Below are 27,372 nucleotides of genomic sequence, written 5' to 3'. Positions count from 1 at the left end.
TTTGTGTTTTGTTAGACAGGTAACTCTTTATCCACAATATAGCAGGGGGTGTAATGCAATAACACATGTTTTTTTCCATCAGCAGACTATGATCGATAATGTCAAAAGCCACACTGAAGTCTAACAAAACAGCTCCCACAATCTTATCATCAATTTCTCTCAGCCAATCATCAGTCATTTGTGTAAGTGCCGTGCTTGTTGAAGATCCTTCCCTATAAGCGCGAAGATGTTGTCAATTTGTTTACAGTAAAATAGCATTGTATCTGGTCGAACACCATTTTTTCCAAAAGTTTACTAAAGGCTGGTAACAGGCTGATTGATTACCAGCTATTTGAGCCAGTAAAGGGGGGCTTTATTATTCTTAGGTAGCAGAATTACTTTTGCTTCCCCCCAGGCCTGAAGGCACACCCTTTCTAGTAGGCCTAGATTGAAGATATGGCAAATAGGAGTGGCAATATCGTCCTCTATCATCCTCAGTCATTTTCCGTCCAAGTTGTCAGACTCCGGTGGCTTGTCATTGTTGATAGACAACAACAACAAAAAATCCCTTATTCCATACTCAATTTACGGAATTCAAAATTACAATGCTTGTCTTTCATAATTTGATCAGTTATACTTGGATGTGTAGTGTCAGCGTTTGTTGCTGGCATGTCATGCCTAAGTTTGCTAATCTTGCCAATAAAAAAAATAATTAAAGAAATTGGCAAAATCTGTGAGTTGTGTGATGAGTGAGCAATCTGATTCAATGAATGATGGAGCTCAGTTTGCCTTCTTGCTCAAAATTTCATTTAACCTCTACGGGCCACGGGGGCAGTATTGAGAATTTTGAAAGAAATATGTGCCCATTTTTAACTGCCTCCTACACCAACTCAGAAGCTAGGATATGCATATTATTAACACATTCGGATAGAAAACACTCTGAATTTTCTAAAACAGTTTGAATGGTGTCTGTAAGTATAACAAAACTCATATTGCAGGCAAAAACCTGTGAAAAATAGATTTAAAAAAATGAGAATTTTGTGACTGTACTATTTAGTGTCATTGTTTTAAAGATACCACAGTGAGAAAGGATTCAGTTCGCAACTCCTACTGCTTCCACTAGATGTCAACGATCTTTAGAAAGTTGTTGGAAGCATCTGTCATGAATACAGACCGAATTAGAAAGCTTACAAGTTGACACGTCATCACTTCATTTTTTGCGCCTGCGCATGAATCTGAGAAGAGTTCCTTTGTCATTATCGTTTATTCTAGACACTTGATAGGTTGTGTGAAAATATTACTGATGTTTACTGATGTTTCACGTTAAAAATGGAACAAAAGATTAGTGCTAAACAACGTTTGACATGTTTAAACAAACGTAAATAGATTATTTACTAGGTTTTCTTTAGCTTTTCGACGTGACTTTACACTGCCCACCTCATTTTGTGGGAGCCTACTGAACGCTAACTATTTGGACATAAATTATGAACTTTGTCAAAAGAAACCACATTTGTTCTGGACCTGGGATCTCTGGCAGCGCCTTCTGATGGAGATAATCAAAGGTAAGGGGATATTTAGAATGTTATTATCGATATTAGATGATGCTAATGCTAACGGTATAGCTTAGCTTAGCTTAGCATATAGCTTATTGTTGTTAGCATAGTACCCAGTTTATGCAAAATGTGATTTCCCAGTAAAGTTATTTTGAGATCTGGCCATTCGGTAGCAATTACGAGATGATAATATATTATTCTTTGAATGACAATATTATAATTTACCAATGTTTTCGAATAGTAATTCCGTGATTTGTAATGCTGGATTCACTGGGTGCATTCGAGCCGAAAAAAATTCTGAATTTCACCGCGACTGTAAATGCTGTTTTTGGATATAAATATGAACTTGATGGAACTAAAAATGCATGTATTGTATAACATAATGTCCTATGAGTGTCATCTGATGCAGATTGTCAAAGGTAAGTGCATAATTCTAGCTAGTTTTCTGTCTGTTGATGCCCTTCTTTGAATTGGCTAAACATTACACGCAGCTATTGTCAATGTACTCTCCTCACATAACCTAACTTTATGCATTCTCCGTAATGCCTCTGAAAATCGGACAGCGTGGTTAGATTTAGGAGATATATCTTTCAAATGGAGGAAAATAGTTGATTATTTGATTTTTTGAAATGATTACTCTTGCAGTTTTGAATTCCCCGCCATGGTCACATGACAATGAATCCCAATACCGGGATAAGATCGGGATAAGATCCTCAACAGGTTTAAGGTGCTCCAAAGCTTTTCATTCTTTATGTAATTTATCTATGTTTCATAGTATAGTTTCTTATTCTTATTATTCAGTCCAGTCATATGATTTCTCAATTTGCGGTACATTTGCCAATCGGTTGTGCAGCCAGACTTTTGTCTCATCCCTGTCAGCCATACAATTGTTCAATTCCTCATCAATCCACGGGGATTTAACTGTTTTTACAGTCATTTTCTTAATGGGTGCATGCTTATTAGTAACTGGAATAAGTGTCTGGTTGCTCCTCATTACACACCACAGACCAACAAATATTATTTACATCAACAACATAGGAATCACTACACTCCTTCTTGTATGACCTCTTACACACTACATTAAGCCCAGCCTTTGGAACTTTGGTTTTCCTAGAAATGGCAACTATATTGTGATCACTACATCCGATGGATTTGGATACTGCTCTAAAGCAAATTTCTGCAGCATTAGTAAATATGTGATCGATACATGTTGATGATTTAATTCCTGTGCTGTTAGTAACTACTCTGGTAGATTAACTGATAACCTGAACCAGGTTGCAGGCAATAGTTATAGTTTGAAGCTTTTTCTTGAGTGGGCAGCTTGATGAAAGCCAGTAAATATTTAAATCATCCAGAAAACATACTGTATGTGATTGCAACAGAGGTATCAGTCAAAACTTTCGAACACGCCTACTTGTGGGGTTTTTCTTTATTTTTACTATTTTCTACATTGTAGAAAAATAGTGAAAACATCAAAACTATGAAATAACACATGGAATCATGTAGCAACTAAAAAAGTGTTAAACAAATCAAAATATATTTTCGATTTGAGATTCTTCAAAGTAGCCAGGCTTTGCCTTGATGACAGCTTTGCACACCTCTTGGCATTCTCTCAACCAGCTTCATGAGGAATGCTTGTCCAACAGCCAACAAGTGCTCACCATATGTGGGAACTCATTCAAGACTGTTTTTCCTTCACGCTGAGGTCCAAATCATGCCAAACAATCTCAATTGGGTTGAGGTCAGGCGATTGTGGAGGCCAGGTCATCTGATGTAGCACTCCATCACTCTCCTTAATCAAATAGCCCTTAGAAAGCCTGGAGGTGTGTTTTGGATCATTGTCCTGTTGAAAAACAAATGATAGTCCCACTAAGCGCAAACCAGATGGGATGGCGTATCGCTGCAGAATGCTGTGGTAGCCATGCTGGTTAAGTGTGCATTGAATTCTAAATAAGCACCTCCACACCATCACACCTCTTCCATGCGTCAAGGTGGGAATCACACATGCGGAGATAATCTGTTCACATACTGTGCATCTCACAAAGACACTGTGGTTGGAACCAAAAATCTAAATTTTGGACAAATCAGACAAAAGGACAGATTTCCACCAGTCTAATGCCCACTGCTCATGTTTCTTGGCCAAAGAAAGTCTCTTCTTCTTATTGGTGTCCTCTAGTAGGGGTTGCTTTGCAGCAATTTGACCATGAAGGCTTGATTCACGCAGTCTCCTCTGAACAGTTGATGTTGAGATGCGTCGTTTACTTCAACTCTGTGAAGCATTTATTTGGGCTGCAATTTCTGAGGCAGGTAACTCTAATGAACTTATCCTCTGCAGCAGAGGTAACTCTGGGTCTTCCGTTCCTGTGGCGGTCCTCATGAGAGCCAGTTTCATCATAGCACTTGATGGTTTTTGCGACTGCACTTGAAGAAACTTTCAAAGTTCTTGAAATGTTCCGGATTGACTGACCTTCATGTCTTAAGGTAATGATGGACTGTTGTTTCTCTTTGCTTATTTGAGCTGTTCTTGCCATAATATGGACTTGGTCTTTTACCAAATAGGGCTATCTTCTGTGTACCACCCCTACCTTGTCACAACACAACTTATTGGCTCAAACGCATTAAGAAGTTAACAAATTAACAAGGCACTCCTGTTAATTGAAATACATTCTAGGTGACTACCTCATGAATCTGGTTGAGAGAATGCCAAAAGTGTGCAAAGCTGTCATCATGGCAAAAGGTAGCTACTTTGAAGAATCTCAAATATATTTTGATTTGTTTAACACTTTTGGAGTTACTACAAGATTTCATATGTGTTATTTCATAGTTGTGATGTCTTCACTATTATTCTACAATGTAGAAAATAGTAAAATAAAGAAAAACCCTTGAATGAGTAGGTGAATCCAAACTTTTGACTGGTACTGTACATTATAAAGCATTTCACAAGTTATCCAGATACTGACTGTTAGCACTTGGTCGTCTATAGCAGCTTCCCACCAGAAAGGGCTTTAGGTGAGGCAGATGAACCTGTAGCCATATTACTACAACAGTATTTAACATTAGATTCTCTCTAAGCTTTACAGGAATGTGGTTCTGAATATAAACGGCAACACCTCCACCTTTGTCATTTCTGTAATGTTATAACCATGGATTGCTACTGTATCAAGAAAAAGGTATTATCAAAGTGAGTTTCAGAGATTGTCAGAATATGAATGTCATCTGTTACGAGCAAATTATTGATTTCATTAACCTTTCTTAAGCTACATATAGTGCATTCGGAAAGTATTCAGACCCCTTGACTTGTTCCCCATTGTAAGTAACCTAATGAATGTCCCTCTAACTGCCATGAATGCCTCTGCTGGTCCTATAGCGAGTGTATGCAGTAATCATTTGCCTGTATGCAGTAATCAAAATGGAAACATAGTCCCGTGAAAAAATGTGCCAGACTATGGAAATCAAATGTCCGTCCAACTGATTCGTTCTGACTCCAGAGATGTGACTATATGGACTACAGATAACATAGGCCTGTATGATTTGAGGTTCAAAAACGTCTAAAAACCTGTTTTTGCTTTGTCATTATGGGGCATTTTGTGTACAGTGATGAGGAACATGTTTTATTTAATCAATTTTAGAATAATGCTGTAATGTAACAAAATGTGGAAAAGGTCAAGGTGTCTGAATACTTCCCGAATGCACTGTACATTATCATGGACTATTTTGAACACTTTTCTGGGATGCTTGATTGTTTTCATTGCTTTACTGGGAAGCTTAGCAGAAGTAGACATGCTCATGTTATTTATGTTAGTGCAGGGTGAGCTTCACACAGTGGACTTCCTACTAGGGCACACCACCTCAGTGCTAACAGTATCACTTTGGTTCATAGGCAAATTATTACTGCATACAACAGCTATAGGATCAGCAGAGGCATTCAGGGCAGTTCGAGGGACTTACATTAGGTTACTTACATTGTGTCTTCCAACGCCCCTGGGATAATGTACATTTGCTGAAGCATTATGGAAACTCAGTGACACAATGGTAGGGATTAAATGAGCTGGGCTTGGGTCATTGATAAGTCATTGTCTCAACGCAGCCTTATAATGCTGTGAAAGGACCCAGGAACCCAAATGATTTGGGTGGATCCCATCCACCTTATAAATCGAGGTTTGTTTCCAGAAGTTATCAAAAATGTTTTACTGACAGAACTACAATAGTCTCGTAGCCAGTTATGGAGGGCTAAAAGTCCGCTGAAACGTTCAATGCCACGATTTAGGAAGGGTATAGGGCCAGATATTATGGGGCGTTTGTTGGTGTCAAGCAGAGACCCAATCAGTTCTTTAAAATCCATCTTCAGCTGTTCTGAGCTGCCCTTCATAATGTCATTGAATCCCACATGAACTATGATGGACAACATTTCCTGATGCAGGTTTTTGCTCCTGGGACTGAGACTTTCTCACCATTGAACTGCCCAATACAACGGCCGGAGAAAGGGATGGAGAAATCCGCCCATCCCTTCCCCCTCACACAATTCGTTGAACATTTCATGGGCCCACGAGAACATAACATTTTCATTATATGGACAGTGTTTATTTAATCTAGAGCTGATGAATATTTACCCCTTATTCAACAATTATAGGAATACTGACCTCAGTGTCTCCAGTTTACAGTGTGGATTCCCCAGTGCATCAGAGAGCAGCTTCACTCCTGAGCCTTGTAGGTGATTGCCACTCAGGTCCAGCTGTCTCAGATGTGAGGGGTGTAACATCAGAGCAGAGACCAGAGAAGAACAGCCTTCCTCTCTGACCTTACAGTGTGACAGCCTGCAGAGTTGATCAACATTTTAGTCAACACACTACTACGCTCTGGTGGTGTAAGGTAGAAATGCTAGCTATGTTCTCCCCATCATTATGAGCTCATACCAGTACCACATGCAGTTCACATCCGTGATCTTACCTGTTCAACTGATATTAATGTCATCCCATTTAGAAAATGTTCATGACATCCCAGATTTTGGGTGATAATAGTTCCTGTTTATACTCTTTCCCCAGTAAAAGGCCATGTTACACAGCCCTGGTTACAGTAAATATTTTTGCTCTACAATATGCAGACAACTGATACACAACTCTTACACAATGCATCAAATACTTATATTGGCCTCTATAAACACAGGGACAATTATTACTTGTTGAACAATTACAGGGATACTGACCTCAGTGTATCCAGTTTACAGTGTGGACTCCCCAGTCCATCAGAGAGCAGCTTCAGTCCTGAGTCTTCTAGGTCATTGTGGCTCAGGTCCAGCTCTCTCAGGGCTGAGGGGTTTAACATCAGAGCTGAGGCCAGAGAAGCACAGCCTTCCCTTCTGACTCCACAGCATGACAGCCTGAAGAGTTTATTGTGATTTTAGTTAACACACTGCTACTCTCTGGTGGTGAAAACAGAGAATGCCAGCTGTATAATTCTCCCTTTCACTGACATGATGGGGTGTACTGTATGTGCATTCACATCACCCCAATGTTTTCTTAAGAATATGCACTATATAACCATAGGCAGTACATTTACAGCTGACCTAGACTGATTTTGGGTGATAGTCCGTAATGTTTAGCTTTTTAGTTGGAGAGGCCTCACTTCCAAGCATTGAATATTGAAGTCAGAACCTCAAATCATACAGGCATATGTTATATGTAGTCCATATAGTCACATATCTGGCTCCATATGTTGGACCGGCATTTGATTTCCATAGGCGGGCACGTTTTTTCACGAGACTATGTGGGCATTTTTTTTTATAGGTGTTACAGTAAAGACCATAGGCATGATTTTCAAGTTTTAGGAAGCTTACAATTTATCCTACCGATCTGCGTGCCATTTATGATTTTCATATGTGCATTTTCATGAACAGTTTAATTTCAATAATAACGTTTTTGTTTCTCAAAATAATTGCCACGTGGTTAATCATAAAACATCTGAATTGACATGATAAAAATATAAAAGTTTAAATTCAACTAATGCCAGAGCACCAGCCTCTGCCATATTGATCCCCCAGGATCCATTGGCAGCTAAATAAATGAGTGCATGGAACTCAGGGAATGCCCCAGAAGGCTTAGAATTTCCATTGTCAACTAAGTAAAATATATAGGCCTAGGCCAAAAGTCAACAAACAAAAACAGTAGAAAATATCCTGACAAAAATTCAGGTTCTTTCAATCACATTCATCTCTCTACTCTGCCTGTCTGCCTCACTTTCTATATGTCTTGACTTGAGCTATCGCTAGTGAAGTGCAACAATGTATCAAATCAGTCAACTGGGTCTGGCCAGAAGCTGTTGCTAGCAATGCGTACAGACAGCTGTTTTTGCTCAAGGGAACATTTTCAGTTATTTTATGACGTTTCCAGTGGATATATGGGATGATCATGAAATGTTGCTCTTTCACACCAAGGCCTGGTGATTATCGAGGGGGAGAGTATTGGAAAGATTTTTCAAATAGCCTACTGTGAGGCTAATAATTCGCAATGGACGTTAAAAACCAGACTTCGTTGACTTAGGATACTGTGTGATGTGAAGAAGAAACTCATCTTATTAGTGGTGGACGTGGTGAGTTAAGACAATCAAATCAGGTTACTGAAGGCAAAAACGAAAGGAGGGTGGTTGGTCGGGGTGAATAGGTGGGCTTATAACACGAACGTGTTCAAATCTCATCACGGACAACTTTAGCATTTTAGCTAACTAGTAACTTTTCAACTACTTACTACTTTTGAGCTACTTTGCAACTACTTAGCATGTTAGCTAACTCCTCCCCTAACCTTAACTCTTTAACCTAACCTATCTCCAAACCTTAACCCCTAGTCTAGATAACTTTAGCCAGCTAGCTAACTTTAACATATCATACAAAATAGATTATGTAAATTCACAAATTAATACATACCATACGAAACGTAACATATCATACTAAATAAAGTGTCTTTGGATTTATGTACAGAATAATACAAAATGCTCTGAGACCAGGTTGTGCTCAGGCATGCACACTCCCTCAACATTATCAGGACAGAGAAACCAGACATTCTCATTGCTCACATGGAGCGCTCCAAACAAAAGACAACGACAACATTTCGAAAACTTGAAATTATGGTTAGGAAATAAATCAAAACTTGTGTGGCAGGTTGTGACCTCCGCAAAAAATGTTACCACTCCGAGAATGAGAACAGTAAATGACTGCAATAAAAACATGTATTAACAGAAATGAATGTAACCAACTGACAGGGATTAACGGTACATTTACTAGGCCTACTGCTGATATACAGTACATTCGGAAAGTATTCAGACACTTGACTTTTTCACATTTTGATATGTTACAAACTTATTCTAAAATGGATTGAATTGTTTGTTTTTCTCATCAATCTACACACAATACCCCATAATGACAAAGCAAAAACAGGTTTTTAGATTTTTCTGCAAATGTATTAAAAATAGAAAACTGAAATATCACATTGAAATAAGTATTCAGACATTTTACTCAGTACTTTGCTGAAGCACCTTTGGCAGTGATTACAGCCTCAAGTCTTCTTTGGTATGACGCTACAAGGTTGGCACACCTGTATTTGGGGAGTTTCTGATATTCTTCTCGGCAGATCCTCTCAAGCTCTGTCAGGTAGGATAGGGAGCGTCGCTGCACAGCTATTTTCATGTCTCTCAAGAGATGTTTGATCGGGTTCAAGTCTGGGCTCTGGCTGGGCCACTCAAGAACATTGAGAGACTTGTCCCAAAGCCACTCCTGCGTTGTCTTGGCTGTGTGCTTAGGGTCATTGTCCTGTTGGAAGGTGAACCTTCGCCCCAGTCTGAGGTCCTGAGCAGGTTTTCATCAAGGATCTCTCTGTACTTTGCTCTGTTCATCTTTCCCTCAATCCTGACTAGTCTCCCAATCCCTGCCGCTGAAAAGATTGCCAAGGCATGATGCTGCCAACACCATGCTTCACCGTAGGGGTGGTGCCAGGTTTCCTCCGATGTGACGCTTGGCATTCAGGCCAAAGAGTTTCATCTTGTTTTCATCAGACCAGAGAATCTTGTTCAGGTGCCTTTTGGCAAACTCCAAGTGGGCTTCAATGTGCCTTTTACTGAGGAGTGGCTTCCGTCTGGCCACTCGACCATAAAGGCATGATTGGTGGAGTGCTGCAGAGATGGTTGTCCTTCTGGAAGGTTCTCCCATCTCCACAGAGGAACTCTAGAGCTCTGTCAGAGTGACCATCGGGTTCTTGGTCACCTCCCTGACCAAGGCCCTTCTCCCCTGATTGCTCAGTTTGGCCGGGCGGCCAGCTCTAGGAAGAGTCTTGGTGTTTCCAAATTTCTTCCATTTAAGAATGATGGAGTCCACTGTGTTCTTGGGGACCTTCAATGCTGCAGAAATGTTTTAGTACCCTTCCCCAGATCTGTGCCTCGACACTATCCTGTCTCGGAGCTCTAAGGACAATTGCTTCAACCTTATGGCTTGGTTTTTGCTCTAACATGCACTGTCAACTGTGGGACCTTATATAGACAAGTGTGTGCCTTTCCAAATAATATCCAATCAATTGAATGTATCACAGGTTTGTCGCCAATCAAGTTGTAGAAACATCTCAAGGATGATCAATGGAAACAGGATGCACCTGAGCTCAATTTCGAGTCTCATATCAAAGGGTCTGAATACTTATAAATAAGGAATTTCTGTTTTTATTTTTCATAAATTTGAATAATAAAAAAAAAACTTTTCACTTTGTCATTATGGGGTATTGTATGTAGATTGATGAGGAAAACAATGTATTTAATCCATTTTAGAATAAGGCTGTAACGTAACATAATGTTGAAAAAGTCAAGGGGTCTGAATAGTTTCCGAATGCACTGTATCTGATGGGGAATTGATAAAAAAGAAAGTCAAAGGCCAAACAATTCCCACAATTAAATAATGAGACCGCATTCTGGAGAGAGATGCGCCATATCTTAAACCCACATCCCTCCCCTTCTTCTTGTCTCAACATTTAAAATTTTTCTCAAGACACATTGTCTTCACACATATTTTACATGCTTTTCACTGACAGCCGCAACTCAATAATCAGCTAGGCATATTACCACACACGCTGCCCAAATTGCTGGCTTCCTAAATAGTCCTACGCCCCGGGGTTCCCAAACTTTTTGTCCCGCGACCACATTTTGATATCAAAAAAACGTTTGCGACTCCACCGTGTAAAGAAAGTGATGTATTCAAAGGACAATGTTGAGTTTTTTTTATTAGGGCTGTGACGGTCTATTACAAAACGGTCTGACAGTACTTTTGACAGTATTTAAATTTGAAGGAAGTCTGGTTTGAAGTGACTGAAATGCATCAGAATGGTATTGGAAAGTTCAGAAGATGATCAGGCGATAATTTTGTATGCTCTTCTGTGTAGAAAAGAACATCATCATTGATATGTCCTTTTCCCCCAGTCTGATTTAATGCTGGGGTTGTCCACTCTGTTCTAAAAAGTCCAGCGCTGCCTGTGGGCATTGTAGAGGGAAACAGAAAATACGTTCCTGGAAACTCTTCTCTTTCAGTGATGGGGTCATATAATCATTTCTAACTTAAACGGTTCAAAAGATAGAGCCACATTTGTAGGAAGAAAACAAAAACCACTCTGTTTATGACAACCACATCTAGCGGCTACCGGAGGTTACTGACGTAACCCCGGTTTTAAGAACCAAGCACGATTTTATTTATTTTATTTCAGTTTCTCTCGCAACCCTATTTTCAAATCACCACATGGGTTCACGACCCCTAGTTTGGGAACCGCTGGCCTACACGCTTGGGATTTGAAACAATTCACAGTTATTTTTTTAAAGAAGCCAATGATCCTCTGTGGCTAAGTCATGCTCTTTGGTGAAGTATTTCGAATTATTTTATTTAGACAGCATTAATTATATAATTTGGGCAAAACATAAATTTACTTTAGGGGACGCCAGCATCCGAACAGTGCAATGTGCACCCGTCAACTGTCCTTTCCAATTCGCAAGTGGCTACCTGAAACCAGAGATCTGTATATAATGACGAGATGCTCATGTTTCACCCTAACAATGGGAGTCATTGTCCCATAGGTGGGAATGCAGGCAACAAGCTTAGGTCTGCATATTAAGCCCATAGAAACGAATTGGGCTCATTCCGAACAGATTTTGGCGAGAATGAGCCCTCTCGCTTAGCCTCTTCCTCTCTGCTGAAACTATCTCACCGGATAAAGCATCCGAGTGAGCGAAAAAGCGCCCATCTGTCTTACTATATGTAGCTCATGTGTCTGATGCTGTCTGGTCAAAAAGAGTATGGCACGTAATATACTTTTGATCCAGACAGCATCAGATACATGGTGTACACATACTGAGACAGAGTGGTGCTGTTTCGCTCGCAGGGATGCTTCATCTGAGATTGATGCGTCTTTCTGTGACTGCGCGTCTCGGTCAAATAGATGATCTATATTATATTTGGACGGGCAAGGAGGTATGGTAGGGCGGGCCATAACGCTGGCCCTGATATGCAGTCAGTCTAAATGACAGGGGTGAGTGTTAATTCCCAATCAGGACTTTTCTTTCAAAATATTTTTTTGCTGTTTTCAAATGAACAAAGGACTGATATAACCTTCTATAAACACATTGGATCTGTAGAAAATGATCACCTGTTGAACAATTACAGGAATACTGACCTCAGTGTCTCCAGTTTACAGTGTGGACTCCCCAGTGCATCAGAGAGCAGCTTCACTCCTGAGTCTTCTAGGTGATTGAAGTTCAGCTCCAGCTCTCTCAGGGATGAGGGGGTTAACATCAGAGCAGAGGCCAGAGCAGCACAGCCTTCCTCTCTGACTTTACAGCCTGACAGCCTGCAGAGTTGATCATAATTTTAGTCAACACACTACTACCCTCTGGTGGTGTAAGTGAGAAATGCTAGCTATGTTCTCCCCATTATTATGAGCTCATACCAGTACCACATGCAGTTCACCTCTGTGATCTTACCTGTTCAACTGATATTAATGTCATCACATTTAGAAAATGTTCATGTCATAAATTATGTTTATTCTAATTAGAAGTTTATAATCCATTTGTTTAGGGTGGTTGAACAGACATCACAGGCTTTGGGTGATGTTTACTATATACTCAGTTACTATAAGTTCAACTGTACATTGCAGGAACATTTAGCTTACTGACCTCAGTGTCTCCAGTTTACAGTGTGAACTCCCCAATCCATCAGAGAGCAGCTTCACTCCTGAGTCTTCTAGGTCATTGCCATGCAGGTCCAGCTTTTTCAGGTGTGACGGGTGTAACCTCAGAGCAGAGACCAGAGAAGCACAGCCTTCCTCTCTGACTTCACAGCTTGACAGCCTGCAGAGAGTTGATCATGATTTTAGTGAACACACTACTATCCTCTGTTGTATGTTACCCAGCCCTAGTTATTAAAGTACATGTTTTTGGTCTTCAATATGCAGATAACTGATACACAATTGTTACACAATGCATAACATACTGATATTGGCACTTTATAAACACAGTTATACATTTTTTTGACAATTACAGGAATACTGACCTAAGTGTCTCCAGTTTACAGTGTGGACTCCCCAGTGCATCAGAGAGCAGCTTCACTCCTGAGTCTTCTAGGGGGTTGTTACTCAGGTCCAGCTCTCTCAGATGTGAGGGCTTTAACATCAGAGCAGAGGCCAGAGAAGCACAGCCTTCCTTTCTGACTTTACAGTCTGACAGCCTGCAGAGTTTATCATAATTTCATTAAACACACTATTACCATTTGGTGGGAGAATGTTAGTTGTATAGTTCTCCCTCTTACCAACATGATGGACTGCATATGTAGTTATTGAGCTAGACTGTGAATTACACTTTTAACCTCACTGAGTATCCTCACATTGTATTTACATGAATGATGTTCTGTCTATAGAAAACAAAATATCTGCCTGGAACGTTAGAACAATGATAAACAAAGATTTTGTCCCACATCCTGAGGCTAATGAAAATCAGGATTCCTCTCAACAAGACTAGGCATGCCACAATAATCAGTGCCTACGCAGCTACATTACCAAGCCCTGACAAAGTGAAAGAGCAGTTCTACTCAGAGCTAGACAACATACCCAATCAACTCCCCAGAATGACAAACTAATCATTGCTGGAGACTTCAATGCCGGGGTGGGCAAAGACATCGCCAACACCAACTGGCAAGGAGTGATTGACAAAAATGTGGGGAGTGGGGACCATGAATGGAAATTAGATCCTACTCCTGAGTAAATTATCAGATAATAGCCTCGTCATCATGAACACCATCTTCAGGAAAGCAGACAAGTACAAAACTACATGGATGCACCCAAGATCCAAGCACAGGCACCTGATGGATGATATCATTGTGTGTCAGCGAGACAATAAGGACGTCAAGATTACAAGAGCCAGCTCCAATCGATGCAAGATCAATGGTGGGAGGGACTAGCAGAGCTCACACAATTCTACGCAGACACACTATATCAAACAGTTATTTGAAGGCCTCAAAACCATACACCGACCAGTGAAGTCTGGCACGTCACCTCTGAGATCAGCAAATGGGAAAACCTTCCTCAGAGATAAGTATTGCAGAGAGGTGGGTGGAACACTTCAGTAAACTCCTGAACAGACCATCCATTGCCGACTACTTAGCCATAAACCTGATGCCCCAAAAGGCCATCCAACATCACCTGTGCATGCGCACAGCTCCAGTGCTCCACATCCTTTCCAACCACTCCACTAAAAAAAGATCATTAAGGCACAGCTCCAATGGACCGGCCATACCATCAGGATGCCCCAACACTGTCTCCCAAGAAGGATCTTCTTTTGTGAACTATACTGAACAAAAATATAAACGCAAAGTGCAACAATTTCAACGATTTTACTGAGTTACAGTTCATATAAGGAAATCAGTCAATTGAAATAAATAAATTAGGCCCTAATCTATGGATTTCACATGACTGGGCTGGGGCGCATGGGTGGGCCTGGGAGGGCATAGGCCCACCCATTTGGAAGCCAGGCTCAACAACAGCTCTGTGTGTGCACAAAATCTGTGAGAAATAATCATTTTGTGCGCATGGAACATTTTTGGGATCTTTTATTTCAGCTCATAAAACATGGGACTAACACTTTACATGTTGCATTTATATTTTTGTTCAGTGTATATCACACGCACTGGATGACAGGCCGACCCATAAGCATTTTAAACACAACCTCAAGTTCTGCAATATACAGCACAGTCAACTCACAAATGTCGGCTCCTCCTGATCCACCTGGAACTCCAAAACCCTCACAGCAGTAGACAACTGTTCAGAGTCCGCGCTTCAAAACTCAAACTCCTGAGCCATTGAAGAACCCACAATAAACAGAAGTTACTGCACCAGTCGTCATCATTAAAACCGACCGACTACCAAAGAGAGCGAGAGAGAGATTTAGATAATCACTACGGGCATCATTTCCAAGCATTTAAATCTAACATTAAAGTACAGAACCTGAAATCATGTGAGTTAATGTACACTCATATAGTAACATCTGGCTCCATATGCTCTATGGACACTGTGTTAACAAACCTCCAGACAAGCTCAATGCCATACAGCACTCCTTCCGTGGCCTCCAACTGCTCTTAAATGCTAGTAAAACTAAATGCATGCTCGTCAACTGATTTCTGTCCGCCCGACTAGTATCACTACTCTGGACGGTTCTGACTTAGAATATGTGGACAACTACAAATACCTAGGTGTCTGGTTAGACTGTAAACTCTCCTTCCAGACTCACATTAAGCATCTCCAATCCAAAATTAAATCTAGAATCGGCTTCATATTTCACAACAAAGCCTCCTTCACTCATGCTGCCAAACATACCCTCGTAAAACTGACTATCCTACCGATCCTTGACTTTGGCGATGTCATTTACAAAATAGCCTCCAACCCTCTACTCAGCAAATTGGATGTAGTCTATCACAGTGCCATCCGTTTTGTCACCAAAGCCCCATTTACTACGCACCACTGCGACCTGTATGCTCTTGTTGGCTGGCACATGCTACATATTCGTTGCCAAACCCACTGGCTCCAGGTCATCTATAAGTCTTTGCTAGGTAAAGCCCCGCCTTATCTCAGCTTACTGGTCACCATAACAACACCCACCCGTAGCACGCGCTCCAGCAGGTATATTTCACTGGTCACCCCCGAAGCCAAAACCCCCTTTGGCCGCCTTTCCTTCCAGTTCTCTGCTGATCACTGAAGCTGGAGACTTATATCTCCCTCACTAACTTTAAGCATCAGCTGTCAGAGCAGCTTACCACTGCACCTGTACACAGCCCACCCAACTACCTCATCCCCACCCATATTGCTATTTATTTATTTTTGCTCTTTTGCACCCCAGTATCTCTACTTGCACATCATCATCTGCACATCTATCACTCCAGTGTTAATGCTAAATTGTAATTATTTCGCCACTATGGCCTATTTATTGCCTTACCTCCCTAATCTTACTACATTTGCACAAACTGTACATAGATTTTTTTCCTATTGTGTTATTGACTGTACGTTTGTTTATCCCATGTGTAACTCTGTTGTTGTTTTTGTCGCCCTGCTTTGCTTTATCTTGTCCAGGTCGCAGTCGTAAATGAGAACTTGTTCTCAACTGGCCTACCTGGTTAAATGAAGGTGAAATACATTTTTTTTATAAAAAACAATATATGCATTAAGTCTGAAGGACAGGGGTGAGTATGTTTTTACGTTTTGATCCACAGTCAGGACTTTTCTTTCAATGTATTGTTTAGCTGTTATCAAATGCAAATAAACATGTGGATCTATTGAACAATTGCTAACCCTTATTTAAAAAAGACAGGAATATTGACCTCAGTTTCTCCAGTTTACAGTGTGGACTCCCTAGTCCATCAGAGAGCAGCTTCACTCCTGAGTCTTTTAGAGGATTGCAGCTCAGGTCCAGCTCTCTCAGGTGTGAGGAGTTTAAAGCGGATGCCAAAGCTTTACAGCATTTCTCTGTGAGGTCACAACTTTCCAACCTATTTGAAAAGTAAAATGTCATGTCACTTAAGAGAAAAGATTAATGACACTTTGTTTCATGTTATATATACAGTGTGGTCTGAAATTATTGACACCCTTGATAAAGATGGGCAAATATAAATAAAATAAATAATTACATTTCTGAGCTATATTGTATGCTAAAAAAAAAATTATTATACAATTGCTCAGAGAAAAATATTTTGTTTAACATGTAATAAACACTTGCAATGGGACTGGTGTTTTGGTCAGAGGACATGAAAATAGTGCTCTTTGGCCACGCACACCAGTGGTGGGTTTGGCGTTGAAATGAGAATGCATGAGCAGAAAAGAACCCCATACCTACTGTAAAATATCATGGTAGACCTTTGATGTTATGGGTCTATTTTGCTTCCATTGGTCATGGGACCCATGTTAAGGTCAACGGCATCATAAACTTTAATCAGTACTCGGATATTTTAGCCAAAAACAATGCTGCCTCTGCAAGTGGATCTTCCAGCAAGACAATAACCCCAAGGGTACATTAAAATCCACAAAGAAATGCTTAATTCGCCACCAAATCAACATTTTTCAATGACCATCTCAGTCTCCGGAGTTGAAACCCATTGAAAATCTTTGGTTTGAATTGAAGAAGGTAGTCCATAAGCACAGATAAAGGATATGAAGGATCTGGAAGGATTCTGTATGAATGAATAGTCTAAGATCCCTTCCAATGTGTTCTCCAACTCATACAACATTTTAGAAAAAGGCTCAGTGCCGTTATCCTTGCAAAGTGAGGTATTGAAAACAGGGCTGTCAATAATTTTGACCCCTACCTTTTTGGAAAAAAAATGACTTGTTAATTAAACAAAATCTCTTTCTCTGAGCAATTGTATTAGTATACAATAATATATATATATAATTTCCCCTTTTTTTTGTTGCATACAATATAGCTCAGTATTTGAATGTTGTATTTTATACAGTAACTTTTACTCATCTTTATCAAGGGTGTCAATAATTTCAGATCCCACTGTACATACATATGTTTTTTTGTTATGACTATAAATTTGAATACCTATGTACTGTACTTACTGAGCTGTTCTGGAGGCTTTGACCACTGGCAACAGCCTCAAAAGACCTTCATCTGACCTGGAGTATTTTCTCAAGTCAAACACATCCAGCTCCTTTTCTGATGTAAGCAACACAAAGACCAGAGCGGACCACTGTTCAGGAGACAGTTCTTCTCTGGAGACACTGCCTGAGCTCAGGTAGCTTTGGATCTCCTCCACTAGAGAATGGTCATTGAGTTCATTCAGACAGTGGAACAGATTGATGCACCTTCCTGGAGAGAGATTCTCCCTAATCTTCCACTTGACGTACTTGACTGTTTCAGCATTGGTTTGTGAGCTGATTTTCGTCTGTGTCAGTAGGCCTCGTAGGAGAGTATGATTGGACTCCAGTGTGAGGCCAAGAAGAAAACGGAGGAACAGGTCCAGGTGTCCATTCTCACTCTGTAAAGCCATCTCCACTGCACTTACATTGAGGCAAAATGTAGGATTGTTTTTGAATGGCATAAGTACTTCAGAGGTTGATTCGGGTTGAACCATTAGATTCACACCACTGTTATTGAATGTGAGAAACACGTATACAGCAGCCAGAAACTCCTGAATGCTCAGATGCACAAAGCATTACACCTTCTGCTGGTACAGCCCACTCTCTTCTATAAAGATCTGTGTGCACACTCCAGAGTACACAGACTCCTCGCTGACGTCAACGCCACACTCTCGCAGGTGTTCCTCATAGAAAATCAGATTTCCTTTTTCCAGCTGTTGAAATGCCAGCTTTCCCAATGACAGAATGCTCTCTTCATTCCAGTGTGGCTGTGTCTCATTGTTCCTATGACATTTCTCAATCATCAGGACTACCAGCAAGTGTGTGTACAACTCAGTCAAAGTCTTTGGCATCTCCCCTCTCTTTCCTGTTTTCAACATGTGCTCAAGAACTGTACCAGAAATCCAACAGAAGACTGGTATGTGGCACATGATGTAGAGGCTCCTTGATGATTTTATATGTGAAATGATTCTACTGGCCATATTCTCATCACTGATTCTCTTCCTGAAGAACTCTTCCTTCTGTGGGTCATTGAACCCTCGTACCTCTGTCACCTGGTCAACACACTCAGGAGGGATCTGATTGGCTGCTGCAGGTCGAGAGGTTATCCAGAGGAGAGCAGAGGGAAGCAGATTCCCCTTGATGAGGTTTGTCAGCAGCACATCCACTGAGGTTGACTCTGTGATGTCACACCAGCTTTCATTGTTCTGGAAGTCCAGGGGAAGTTGGAACTCATCCAGTCCATCAAAGACAAACAGAATTTTGTAGCTTTCATAGTTTGAGATTCCTGATTCTTTGGTTTCCACAAAAAAGTGATGAAGAAGTTCTAGCAAACTGTGTTTCTTGTATTTCATTAAATTAAGCTCCCGAGAAGATAATGGAAATATGAATTGGACATCCTGATTTGCTTTTCCTTCAGCCCAGTCCGTAATGAACTTCTGCACAGAGACTGTTTTTCCAATGCCAGCGATTCCCTTTGTCAGCACTGTTCTGATAGGTTTGTCTTGTCCAGGTAAGGGTTTGAAGATGTCATTGCATTTGATTGATATCTCTTGTGTTGCTGGTCTCCTGAATGCTGCCTCTAGCTGTCTCACTTCATGTTCATTATTGACCTCTCCACTTCCACCTTCTGTGATGTAGAGCTCAGTGTAGATCTTATTGAGAAGTGTTGGGTTTCCTTGTTTAGCTATGCCCTCAAACACACACTGAAACTTATTCTTCAGATTAGATTTTAGTTTACGTTGGCACTTCACAGCAAGCTCATCTGAAAGACAGAAAATACCGATTGTAAAACATATTTGAATTAGTGTTGCACATGTTTGGAGATAGACAGCCTGCATGTCAACTAAGGATAATATCTGTGCAGGTCCTTCATTTACATAGAGGCATCTATTGACATACTGTAATATACAATATGTCAATGGATGCCTCTAGGTCAGTAGTTCCCAAACTTGTTATAGTCCTGTACCCCTTCAAACATTCAACCTCCAGCTGTGTACCCCCTCTAGCACCAGGGTCAGTTTTTTGCCATCATTGTAAGCCTGCCACACACACACTATACGATATATTTATTAAACATAAGAACGAGTTAGTTTGTGTCACAACCCGGCTCGTGGGAAGTGACAAAGAGCTCATATAGGACCAGGGCACAAGTAATAATATAATAATAATCAATCATTTTGCTCTTTATTTAGCGATCTTACAGATAAAACTTTACTTGTTCATCGAAAATAGTGAATAACTCACCATGGGTTAATGAGAAGGGTGTGCTTGAAAGGACGCACATAACTCTGCAATGTTGGGTTGTATTGGAGAGAGTCTCAGTCTTAAATCATTTTCCACACACAGTCTGTGCCTGTATTTAGTTTTCATGCTAGTGAGGGCCGGGAATTCACTCTCACATAGGTACGTGGTTGCAAAGGGCATCAGTGTCTTAACAGCGCGATTTGCCAAGGCAGGATACTCTGAGCGCAGCCCAATCCAGAAATCTGGCAGTGGCTTCTCATTAAATTCAATTTTCACAGAACCGCTTGTTGCAATTTCGATGAGGCTCTCTTGTTCAGATTTTGGTAAGTGGACTGGAGGCAGGGCATCAAAGGGATAATGAATCCAGTTGTTTGTGTCATCCGTTTCGGGAAAGTACCTGCGTAATGCGCACCCAACTCACTCAGGTGCTTCGCTATATCACATTTGACATTGTCCGTAAACTTGAGTTCATTTGCACACAAAAAATCATACAATGATGGATAGACCTGTGTGTTGTCCTGCACATTGAATATAGTTGCGGAGAGTCCCTGTAATCCTAGATTCAGATCATTCAGGTGAGAAAAAACATCACCCAGATAGGCCAGTTGTGTGAGAAACTCGTCATCATGCAAGCGGTCAGACAAGTGAAAATTATGGTCAGTAAAGAAAACTTTAAGCTCGTCTCTCAATTCAAAAAAACGTGTCAATACTTTGCCCCTTGATAACCAGCGCACTTCTGTATGTTGTAAAAGCGTTACATGGTCGCTGCCCATATCAATGCATAGTGCAGAAAATACACGAGAGTTCAGGGGCCTTGCTTTAACAAAGTTAACCATTTTCACTGTAGTGTCCAAAATGTCTTTCAAGCTGTCAGGCATTCCCTTGGCAGCAAGAGCTTCTCGGTGGATGCTGCAGTGTACCGAAGTGGCGTCGGGAGCAACTGCTTGCACGAGCGTTACCACTCCACTATGTCTCCCTGTCATGGTTTTTGCACCATCAGTACAGATACCAACACATCTTGACCACCAAAGTCCATTTGATGTCACAAAGCTGTCCAGTACTTTAAAAAATCCTCTCCTGTTGTCCTGGTTTCCAGTGGTTTCAGAAGAGGATGTCTTCCTTAATTTTTTCTTCTTCTTCCATTTATTCATTTTAGAGCAAACAGAATGAGCAGCAGCTACGTTTGGTTACATACGGACCGTTAATGGAATTCCCGCGAGAGAGTAACGGTTAATGTGATTGGATGTTAATTATTAGACTAGGCTAAAAAAAAAAATGTGAATCACATTTTTATTTGGCATACCCCCGATGGCATTGTGCGTACCCCAGTTTGGGAATACCTGCTCTAGGGAAATGAAATACAGTATGTCAATAGATGCATCTAGGGAAATGAAATACAATATGTCAATAGATGCATCTAGGGAAATTAAATATCCCTTTCAGTGTAACCTAACCTGTTAAACTCTGAAGCCCTCTGGTGGCGTTTTCTATGAGAAACATATATTGTAGGCTAAACTACCTTCATTAGATACATCAAGGATTATCTATTATATTGATAAGATAGTCGAGTGACCGCTCTAAAAATGGAAATACATTTTCTCAAACATGGAAGGCAGGCTATGATTGAATGGAGCGTGCACAGCTGATAGAGCGCAATCAGCACAGCTGCATCTCTCGTGTTAGTAGGCATGATCGTAATCCATACCCCAGTAAATTGTGATGAAATCACTCACAAAACTCAGTTTTGGATGAGACTGACTTTATAAACAAAACTATCCTATTTACACTTTGTAGACAATTTTTACTCTAGAAATATGTTTCTGACTCATATCGATGCCACATAGGCCATTTAAAACCAAACAAGTTGTTTCAAAGAGGGAGTTGACCTTGAAATCTGGATGATAAATAAATGCACTGCATTACGATAACCACTAGGGTGTACTCCTTTCCATGCATACAACATTTTCGCACCTTTGGTGAGTTTACCTAAATTGCAAACTCTATGAATATGACCATAGCGCATGGGGTGTTGGTGGGAGCATTCTTATGACTTGCCAGCAGTAAGATTTGAGCTCGATTTCCAAAAAGACAAGCGCTGTAGTTTTCAAAATATATGTCACTTACTACTTTCTGAGTCCACTTAAGCTTGCAGTCCCGGTACTGAGTACAAAACAATGCTCAGAGCTTAAAAAGGTTAAAGACTTAAAGCTGGAATCCTTAATGGTGAAACTGCCACATCCATTTGCGATATTACAACAACAAAGAAGTTACTGCAAACAACAAACACTGTTTTTTCCCTCAGACATCATTGCACGCGCGATAAAAAAAGCATATGTACGGCAATTTATTTTACCAATGCTGCACAACGCGCCTCAGCTCGGCAACAAAAACAATAACAACAGTGGTGGGGCGGCCAGTGGTGCTGTTCCCCCTACTGTAGATTCACTCTTTAAGACTTACTTTTCTCCAGTGTGTCAGCGAGCTCTGTTTGGTTCATGTTCCTCAGCATATGCAGTGTGATCTTCAGAGCTCCCTCTCTGGCATTGCTCTCCTGCTTTGCAACTTCAATATCCACTACGTCCTTGTCCTCCCCCTGGCTCTCAAAGCACTCTGGGAGATCTGAGCTCAGAATCCTCTTAAACCTCTTCAACTGACTCTTCAGAAAAGTCATGATATCGTCTTCGAGCGACTAACATAGAATGTAAACAGTTATACAATCAGTTAAGCATTTCATAAAAAGATTACAATCAAAAGCTTTTCATGAACAGTATATGATAAGTTTAGCTAATCTTAACAATTGATTTAGTTCAACTGTGAAGACTGTAAAACATAGCTAAGCCAGCCCACCCTGAATATGGAGGACAGGTCCATTTGATGACTCTCTGTCTCGGTCTCTGACTGTGATCTCTCCAGTCTGTTTCTGTGGACAAACATGAGGTCACAGAAATTTGCATAACCATTTACACACCTGGAGAGTTCATACAAACAGGCAGACAGACACAGGTTACCACACATATACAACTCAGGGAGAGGGTATTTGGCAGATAATGGATTCTTGACAAATGTGTCATGTACACGCACACAGCAAAGACATTTATTTTACCAACCGTCCACAAGGAAACATCCTACATACACACAGCACTGTGCACAGCAGAGTTCTTACCTCTGTTTAGTAGCAGAGATTCCCTCTCTGAATGAAATTGACTGTATCTGGACACTCTTCATGGACACACAACTGGGTACAGGTGAGACTGGTCTCTCCTGTTGGATCCTGTCAACAACATGAAGAGAACAGAGTTCCTAGTCTTCACAACCTGCTGTATGTATTGAAAAAAGGATTTACAGCTCATTGATTCTATCTACTGTATGTGCCGACTGGTTTTGTTGGTTGAGAAAATCAAAGACAGACATAACAACCAGGGAGAAGACAAACACACTGAGGAAGTGTCCACTACTCAATAGGCAGGCCGGTCCCGCAAGTTCGTACCTTTGTTTAGTAGCAGAATTTTCCTCTCCGAATGTGATTGGAGCCATCATAGACTGGTCACTCTTCATGGACACACAGCTGGGTACAGGTGAGACTGGTCTCTCCTGTTGGATTGGGCTTCAACACAACAGACCTTCAGTCTCTTATTTATTTGACCAGGTGCTGATGTCCTCTTTTACTGAACATAGCACTGCCTCTATACACACACAAAGTCATTTCCATTACCAACAGTCTACAAGGAAACCGCCTACATACCATACACACAGCACTGTGTACAGACAGTTCTCTAATGACATAAAGCAGAGTTCTTACCTCTGTTTAGAAGCAGAATTTTTCTCTCCGAATGTGATTGGAGCCATCATAGACTGGTCACTCTTCATGGACACACAGCTGGGTACAGGTGAGACTGGTCTCTCCTGTTGGATTGGGCTTCAACACAACAGAACAGGCCTTCAGTCTCATTTAGGGCCTGATTCAATCCGTATTGCAGAAATTCTGCGGTATAGAACGATTGAAGTGCAAAGGTAATATTTGATTGAGCCGACATATGCAGCGTTTACTGTGAATAGAGTCTATGTGAATGCTGGAACATTGCTGAATTGAATCAAGCCCTTATTCTCCCTAATGATTAAATAATATCACTGCTGAGCTCAGACACACACACACACACACACACACACGCACGCACACACACACGGACTCTACTCCCACCTTTCAACTTTGTGGTCTATGTCATCCTTAACATAGGGTGACATTTTAAAGGCAGTAGCACCCTCCTCTCTCCCCCCAGAGAGACTCATTTTAAAGACAGTGCTCCCTCAGTGGTGTCCCAGATCAACAGACCTGTGAACACAAATAATGGCATCAGGCTCTCTCTAAAAACCCAATATATAATAAAAGGGCTATGATAGCGTGACACTCTTTCAGGCAGAACCACAGCCTACAACTGTAGCCTACATCCCACACAACCAGGATCAAACACATTAGTGGCGCATACATCGCTGGATTAAACACAATAGGATAACCATCACTCGATTCAACACTAGTCATGTATTAGCACACATCCTCCATTTTAACATCCATTTCACAGATCACCATGATTCACTTCCTCTTTGAAAACGTGTTGTCCTTCAGTACTAAGAAGTGATGTCGCTTTCAAACACTAGTAATCCGTTACACCATTCTTTATAACACTGTTAATTCCTTAGACTGCATCAGGTAGTCACTCTCCCTCTCAACTTTGGTACTTACTTTACTCCTTTTCCCTCTCCAGTTTAGGGTGAATTCTGTAGGTCTGTCATCTCAAAATGGATTCTGTAGCAACTTTCACTTTCAGCTTCCATGCCCAAATATGGAACAGGGAGTGGAGCTAACACTAGCGACTATAGGATGTATAATTCACTGTGTCATTCTGAGGGGGATCACATTGTTATGGACCTGGAGGCTTTGCTGCAATAATCTGAGCACATGGACAATTAATTGGGACTGCACCTTTAACCCTGGACATGGTGCTAATCAGGTAGTCTTTTTCTGAACTCTATCGCTTCCCATCCTGTCATTGCCACCCCCACCCCTCTGGTCTTGCTGTAACCTTGATTGTGCATCAGGCTTACAATAATCGATGAATTAAAGCTCACGCAGGAATTATAGCTACAGTGAACATGAAGCTCCCAGAGCTTAAAAAGGTCCAATGCAGCCGTTTTTAGCTCAATATCAAAAAAAATTCACGAGTAACAATTAAGTAGCTTACTGTGATTGTTTTAAATTCAAATGGTCAAAAATAGTTTCTTAACAAAGAGCAATTTATCAAGTAAGAATTTTGCTGGGACTGTCTGGGAGTGGTCTGAGTGGGGAGGGGAAAACAGAAAACTAGCTCTTGGTAGAGAGGTTTTGAACTCTTTGTTATTGGTCTATTAACACATTTACTGCCTGGCAGGCCAAAACTCCATCGAACCAAAACAGGCTGAAATTTTAGGCCGTCTTTTGAGACAGCTCTTACACTAAAAGGGCATTATCATATTTTTTTTTTTTTCACAGTATTATTCCAAACCTCAATGTGGAAATATATATAAAACACAGGACATTTAGTTATTGAGTGTACTGGGCCTTTAAGGTACTGCAGCCAGGAGGTGGATACCTGCTGGAACCTATCATATGGTGGAGGGATTCCTTATATACAAGGTCCCCATCTCTGCAGCCATGTTATCTGTGGAGGCTTCCCTGCCTGCGCTTTAATCTCTGACTAGGATACCATAGGGCAGGGGTCAGCAACAGGTGGCCAAAACTGACCCGCAAGTAAAAAAATTTTGTCCCCCCAAAGTTTTTAGGATTGTATAAAAATATATATAATAAAAGACTAAAATCACCAGGAACTCAGCTAAAAAAATATATTTTGAAAATATATTTCCAAGTACAGTAGTCCCACAAATAAAAAGAGAGACATAATTACTTCTGCGTTATGAACTAGACACGGACACGAATGATCCATTGGTAGATTGTTGTTACCAAGTATTGGTGCTAACCGTGTGTTATAGGATTCTAGCATGCTAGTTAGCTAGTTAGCTACGGCGTCATAGGACACGGTGCACTAGGTGGGTTTTCACGGAAGAATACTGTACCAAGTTATCTAGTGGAATAAACTAAGTTTGAGCCTATTCCTGGAAACATTGAACCACTGTAGTTTATATCAATTTTAATTTCTAGTGGTAGCTAGAAAAGTTATTTTAGCGTTTTAGTGTTTCAGTGAATTGTTAGAGGGAGGCCCTGCTCTCTCGCTTCCCCAGGTGTTTAGTTAATTTTCATGCCAATCTCCTTTGCATTAGTGTAGCCTCTCCTGTAGCCTATCAACTATGTGTCGGTCTATCCCTGTTCTCACCTCTCTGCACAGGCCATACAAACGCTTCACATCGCGTGGCCGCTGCCACTCTAACCTGGTAGTCCCAGCGCGCACGACCCACGTGGAGTTCCAGGTCTCCGGCAGCCTCTGGAACTGCCGGTCTGCGGCCAACAAGGCAGAGCTCATCTCAGCCTATGCTACCCTCCAGTCCCTCGACTTCTTGGCGCTGACGGAAACATGGATTACCACAGAAAACACTGCTACTCCTACTGCTCTCTCCTCGTCCGAACACGTGTTCTTGCACACCCCGAGAGCATCTGGTCAGCGGGGTGGTGGCACTGGAATCCTCATCTCTCCCAAGTGGACATTCTCTCTTTCTCCCCTGACCCATCTGTCTATCTCCTCATTTGAATTCCATGCTGTCACAATCACTAGCCCATTCAAGCTTAACATCCTTACCATTTATCGCCCTCCAGGCTCCCTTGGAGAGTTCATCAATGAGCTTGACGCCTTGATAAGTTCCTTTCCTGAGGATGGCTCACCCCTCACAGTTCTGGGTGACTTTAACCTCCCTACGTCTACCTTTGACTAATTTCTCTCTGCCTCCTTCTTTCCACTCCTCTCCTCTTTTGACCTCACCCTCTCACCGTCCCCCCCTACTCACAAGGCAGGCAATACGCTTGACCTCATCTTCACTAGATGCTGTTCTTCTACTAATCTCACTGCAACTCCCCTCCAAGTCTCCGATCACTACCTTGTATCGTTTTCCCTCTCGTTCTCCTCCAACACTACTCACTCTGCCCCTACTCAGATGGTATTGCGCCGTCGCAACCTTCGCTCTCTCTCCTGCTACTCTCTCCTCTTCCATCCTATCATCTCTTCCCTCTGCTCAATCCTTCTCCAAACAATCTCCTGATTCTGCCTCCTCAACCCTCCTCTCCTCCCTTTCTGCATCCTTTGACTCTCTATGTCCCCTATCCTCCCGACCGGCTCGGTCCTCCCCTCCTGCTCCGTGGCTTGACGACTCATTGCGAGCTCACAGAACAGGGCTCCGGGCAGCCGAGCAGAAATGGAGGAAAACTAGCCTCCCAGCGGACCTGGCATCTTTTCACTCCCTCCTCTCTACATTTTCCTCCTCTGTTT

General features: G+C 41.4%; 1 protein-coding gene across 1 annotated transcript in view; it reads right to left on the bottom strand.

Moving 5' to 3' along the window:
* Nucleotides 1–24,745, bottom strand: part of LOC115166025 (NACHT, LRR and PYD domains-containing protein 12-like) — a 30,325-nt gene extending 5,580 nt beyond the window's left edge. Inside the window, 14 exon segments of the mRNA XM_029719645.1 lie at nucleotides 6,173–6,346; nucleotides 6,736–6,909; nucleotides 12,218–12,391; nucleotides 12,717–12,890; nucleotides 13,093–13,266; nucleotides 16,405–16,572; nucleotides 17,642–19,424; nucleotides 22,367–22,595; nucleotides 22,754–22,826; nucleotides 23,070–23,177; nucleotides 23,394–23,510; nucleotides 23,706–23,822; nucleotides 24,105–24,236; nucleotides 24,645–24,745. Coding sequence (XP_029575505.1) covers nucleotides 6,173–6,346; nucleotides 6,736–6,909; nucleotides 12,218–12,391; nucleotides 12,717–12,890; nucleotides 13,093–13,266; nucleotides 16,405–16,572; nucleotides 17,642–19,424; nucleotides 22,367–22,595; nucleotides 22,754–22,826; nucleotides 23,070–23,177; nucleotides 23,394–23,510; nucleotides 23,706–23,822; nucleotides 24,105–24,193 — 3,554 coding nt within the window. The 5' untranslated portion in view covers nucleotides 24,194–24,236; nucleotides 24,645–24,745.
* Between the last annotated feature and the right edge of the window lie 2,627 nt (nucleotides 24,746–27,372).

This window comes from Salmo trutta, chromosome 28, assembly GCF_901001165.1.
Source record: "Salmo trutta chromosome 28, fSalTru1.1, whole genome shotgun sequence".
Taxonomy (NCBI): domain Eukaryota; kingdom Metazoa; phylum Chordata; class Actinopteri; order Salmoniformes; family Salmonidae; genus Salmo; species Salmo trutta.
Note: the sequence above shows the minus strand (reverse complement) of the source record. Positions and strands in the feature narration are given on the sequence as shown.